This window comes from Rhinoraja longicauda, chromosome 34 (genome assembly GCF_053455715.1).
Source record: "Rhinoraja longicauda isolate Sanriku21f chromosome 34, sRhiLon1.1, whole genome shotgun sequence".
NCBI classification, from domain to species: Eukaryota; Metazoa; Chordata; class Chondrichthyes; order Rajiformes; family Arhynchobatidae; genus Rhinoraja; species Rhinoraja longicauda.
The window spans coordinates 17401331-17406564 of record NC_135986.1 but is presented as its reverse complement, the minus strand read 5'-3'; the positions used below and the strand labels follow the sequence as shown (position 1 = coordinate 17406564).

At 52.0% G+C, this 5234-nt stretch overlaps 1 protein-coding gene across 1 annotated transcript in view; it reads left to right on the top strand.

Annotated features, from left to right (window-relative positions):
• Positions 1–676: 676 nt before the first annotated feature.
• The window catches only part of LOC144609614 (pyruvate carboxylase, mitochondrial-like), an 87858-nt gene continuing 83300 nt past the window's right edge, over positions 677–5234 (top strand). The window contains exons 1-2 of the mRNA XM_078428113.1: positions 677–835; positions 3946–4090. Of these exons, the coding sequence (XP_078284239.1) occupies positions 677–835; positions 3946–4090 (304 nt within the window). The remainder of the gene's footprint in view (positions 836–3945; positions 4091–5234) is intronic.

Here is a 5234-nt window from a genome sequence, read left to right as displayed (position 1 = left end):
GCTAGCGGAATCAAGGGGTATGGGGAGAAGGCAGGAACGGGTTACTGATTGTAGATGATCAGCCATGATCACAATGAATGGCGGTGCTGGCTCGAAGGGCCGAATGGCCTACTCCTACAGCTATTTTCTATGTCTCTATGTTTCTAATGGGGTTAGGAGGGAGAGATCGATCAGCCACGATTGAATGGCGGAGTAGACTTGATGGGCCGAATGGCCTAATTCTGTTCCTATCACTTGCAGAGTGACCTTACGGAGGTCATCACATGTGACCTTATGAAAAATGTAGACTCTATGGCGAATGCAGCGCCGGAGACACGGGTTCGATCCTGACTACGGGCGCCGTCTGTACGGAGTTTGTACGTTCTCCCCGTGACACGCGTGGGTTTTTCTCCGAGATCTTCGGTTTCCTCCCACACTCCAAAGCCGTGCGGGTTTGTAGGTTAATTGGCTTGGTGTGTGTGTAAATTGTCCCTAGTGTGTGTAGGATAGTGTTAGTGTGCGGGGATCGCTGGGCGGCGCGGACACGGCGGGCCGAAAGGGCCTGTTTCCGCGCTGTATCTCTAAACTAAACCGAAGAACCTATAATGTTAAAACAGGGTGTACGATTGGATTCAGACCGGGCGTGACAGTGATTTATCACGCAGTGATCTTTCTGCATTCAGTGCCTGTTAGTTCCATGTTCTTGGTGCTGATGTGCGTTAATCAGCTGCCCAGCTTCACGTTGTGTTTGTTGCCGTACAGACACAGCGTTGAAAGGTCACGTACCCCGAACATCAATAACGAAAGCTCGACGGACTACAGATCAGGGGCTGCTGTCGACCCGTCTCACAGCTCGGTCGGTACAAGTCCGATCGATCGCGGGCATACACGGTGGCGCGACGAAGGACCCGATCGCGGGCGTCTGTCCGCACGGTGTCGGCACGTTCTCCCCGTGACCCGCACGAGCTTTAGTTTAGTTTAGTTCAGAGATACAGCGCGGCAACAGGCCCCTTCGGCCCACCGGGTCGGCGCCGCCCAGCGATCCCCGCACACTAACACCATCCCACACACACACTAGGGACAATTTTGTTACATTTAACCAAGCCGATTAACCTACAAACCCGCACGTCTTTGGAGTGTGGGAGGAAACCGAAGGTCTCGGAGAAAACCCACGCAGTCTTTCTCCAGAGTAGACAATAGACAATATGTGCAGGAGGAGGCCATTCGGCCCTTCGAGCCAGCACCGCCATTCAATGTGATCATGGCTGAACATTCTCAATCAGTACCCCGTTCCTGCCTTCTCCCCATACCCCCTGACTCCGCTATCCTTAAGAGCTCTGTCTAGCTCTCTCTTGAATGCATTCAGATAATTGGCCTCCACTGCCTTCTGAGGCAGAGAATTCCACAGATTCACAACTCTCTGAGTGAAAAGGTTTTTCCTCATCTCCGTTCTAAATGGCCGACCCCTTATTCTTAAACTGTGGCCCCTGGTTCTGGACTCCCCCAACATTGGGAACATGTTTCCTGCCTCTAACGTGTCCAACCCCTTAATAATCTTATACGTTTCAATAAGATCCCCTCTCATCCTTCTAAATTCCAGTGTATACAAGCCTAGTCGCTCCAGTCTTTCAACATATGACGGCCCCGCCATTCCAGGAATTAACCTGGTAAACCTACGCTGCACGCTCTCGGTTCGATCCTGACCACGGGCGCTATCTGTACGGAGTTTGTACGTTCTCCCCCGTGTCCTGACCTCCAGGATGCACAGAAGCCTGCAGGCTAATTGGCTTCGGTAAACATTGTAAATTGTCCCCAGTGCGTGTAGGGCAGCGCTAGTGTACGGGGATCGCCAGTCCTAGGCCTCAGGCTCGGCGGGCCGAAGGGCCTCGTTTCCACGCTGCATCTCTGAATTCAACATGGATGACAACAAAGCTTTGTTTGTCCACCTGCGGCTTTGTTTGTCAATACGAATCTCTCCGTTCTCCCCGCTCGACTGCAAACGCGTTTGTAACCGGGTGGTCTGAGTCGGTGGGAAGTGGGAACATTCGAAACGGGACAATAGCACATTAGCAAATTTGCGGGTGACACAAAGCTGGGTGGCAGTGAATAAATACCTTCGATTTGTACCAGCATCTGCAGTTATCTTCTTACACAAAGCTGGGTGTCAGTGTGAACTGTGAGGAAGATGCTATGAGGTTGCAGGGTGACTTGGACAGGTTGTGTGAGTGGGCGGATGCATGGCAGATGCAGTTTAATGTGGATAAGTGCGAGGTTATCCACTTTGGTGGCTAGAACAGGAAGGCAGAGTATTATCTGAATGGTGTGAAGTTAGGAACAGGGGACGTACAACGAGATCTGGGTGTCCTAGTGCATCAGTCACTGAAAGGAAGCATGCAGGTACAGCAGGCAGTGAAGAAAGCCAATGGCATGTTGGCCTTCATAACAAGAGGAGTTGAATATAGAAATTAAACTGATAGATTGGGTGAAAGCAGAGTCTTTTACCCAGAGTAGGGGAATCGAGAACCAGAGGACATAGATTTAAGGTGAAGGGGAAAAGATTTAATAGGAATCTAAGGGGTAACTTTTCCACACAGAGGGTGGTGGGTGTGTGGAACGAGCTGCCGGAGGAGGTAGTTGAGGCTGGGACCATAACAGCATTTAGAAGACATTTTGGCAGGTACATGGATAGGACAGGTTTAGAGGGATATGGGCCAAATGCGTGCTGGTGGGACTAGTGTAGATGGGGCACGTTGGTTAGCATGGATGGATTGGGCCGAAGGGCCTGTTTCTGTGCTGTATCTCGATGACTGCATTTATGTGCAGTATGTGATCTGTTTGGATAGCATGCAGAGCAAGGCATTTCACTGTACCTCGACTGACTCTGTGGCTTGACATCAATGGAAAGTGTGTGTGTGTGTGAGCGTGTGTGTCTATGTGTGCGTGTGTGTGTGTGTATGTGTGTGTGTGTGTGTGTATGTGTGTGTATGTTTGTGTGAGCACATGGGTGTGTTTGTGCGTATGTTTGCATGTGCGTGTGTTTGTGTGAACGAGTGTGTGTGTGCGTGTTTGCATGTATGTGTGTGAGCGTGCAAGTTTGTGTGAGTGCAAGTGTGTGCGTGTAAGTGTCTGTGTGTGTGTGTGTGTGTGGTGTGTGTGTGAGTGTGAATGCGTGTGTGTGATTGTGTGAATGTATGTGTTTGTTTTTGTTTGAGCGTGTGTGTATGCGTGCTTGCAAGTAGATGTGTGTGTGTGTGTGCGTTCGTGCGTGCGTGTGTGTGTGTCTATGTGCGTACGTGTGTGCGTTTACGTGTGCATGCGTGTGTCTATGTGCGTGTGTGTGTGTGCGTGTGTGTGTGTGCGTGCGTGTGTGTGTATATGTGCGTACGTGTGTGCGTTCGCGTGTGCATGCGTGTGTCTATGCGTGCGTGTGTGTGTATGCGTTCGTGAGTATGTGTACATTCGTGCGTGTATGCGTTCGTGCATGTGTGTGCGTGCGTTTGTGTGTGTGCGTTTGTGTGTGTGTGTCTGTGTGCGTTTGTGCGTGCGTGTGTGTGCAGTCGTGGGTGTATGCGTGCGTGCGTATGTGCGTGCATGAGAGCGTGCGTGTGCAGTCGTGCGTGTACGCGTTCGTGACTGTGCGTGCGTGTGTGTGCGTTCGCGTGTGTGTGTCTGTTCGTGCGTGTGTGCATGCGTTCGTGTGTGTGCGTTTGTGTGTGTGTGTCTGTGCGTTTGAGCGCTTGTGTGTGTGTGCGATCGTGCGTGTACGCATTCGTGCGTGTGCGTGCGTATGCGTGCACGAGAGCGTGCGTGTGCGGTCGTGCGTGTACGCGTTCGTGTGCGTGCTTACGTGCGTGCATGAGGGCGCGCGTGTGTGTGTGAACACGTGCATGCGTGTGTGTGTGCGGTCGGTTCACGCGGCTAGCTCAGTGCGGTCCCCCGTTGATTCCCCCGGTCTCTGTGTTCCAGACCAACATCCCGTTCCTGCAGAACGTGCTGAGCAACGAGCAGTTCCTGTACGGCATCGTGGACACGCAGTTCATCGACGAGAACCCCGATCTGATCCTGATGAGGCCCGTGCAGAACCGTGCCCAGAAGCTGCTGCACTTTCTGGGTGAGTTCCGCTCGTAGCCTGTGACAAGGCCCCGCACAACAGATCAGCGTGCAAAACTGGAGCACGTGTTACTGGGTATTGGCAGGGCCGGATCTATCGTGTCCGCTGTTCAAGATGTGGACTCTTCTACATCGCCGAGACCAAACGCAGACTGGGCGATCGTTTCGCTGAACACCTTCGCTCAGTCCGCCTGAACCTACCTGATCTCCCGGTGGCTCAGCACTTCAACCCCCCCTCCCACTCCCGCACTGACCTCTCTGGCCTGGCCCTCCTCCATTGTCAGAGTGAGGCCCAGCGCAAATTGGAGGAACAGCACCTCATATTTCGCCTGGGCGGCTCGCAGAGAGCAGTGCTGAACTACCATCTACCTCTTTGGAGCCCCTCGGGCTATCCATGATCGGACTTTGCTGGCTTTACCTTGCACTGAACGTTATTCACTTCGTATGAATTTTGATTTCTCTCACTTCAGGTAGCCCCAGCATTCCCCCTCTCTCTCCATCCCTCCCCCACCCAAGTCCCACCAGCTTCTCGTTCTCACCCAGCAAACAGCCAACAGTGGCCCGTTTCCTTTATCATCGTTACTTTTTTGCATGTCTTTCATTCGTTGTTCTTTATCTCTCTACATCACTGTCTCTATCTCTCGTTTTCCCAGTCTGAAGAAGGGTCTCGACCCGAAACGTCACCCATTCCTTCTCTCCAGAGATGCTGCCTGTCCCGCTGAGTTACTCCAGCATTTTTGTGTCCACCTGGTTAGCAGACAGGAAGCAAAGAGTAAGAATGAACAGGTCCCTTTCAGAATGGCAGGCAGTGACTAGTGGGGTACCGCAAGGCTCGGTGCTGGGACCGCAGCTATTTACAATATACATCAACGATTTAGACCAGGGAATTTAATGTGACATCTCCAAATTTGCAGATGATACAAAGCTAGGTGGCAGTATGAACTGTGAGGAAGATGCTATGAGGTTGCAGGGTGACTTGGACAGGTTGTGTGAGTGGGCGGATGCATGGCAGATGCAGTTTAATGTGGATAAGTGTGAGGTTATCCACTTTGGTGGCAAGAACAGGAAGGCAGAGTATTATCTGAATGGTGTCAAGTTAGGAAAAGGGGACGTACAACGAGATCTGGGTGTCCTAGTGCATCAGT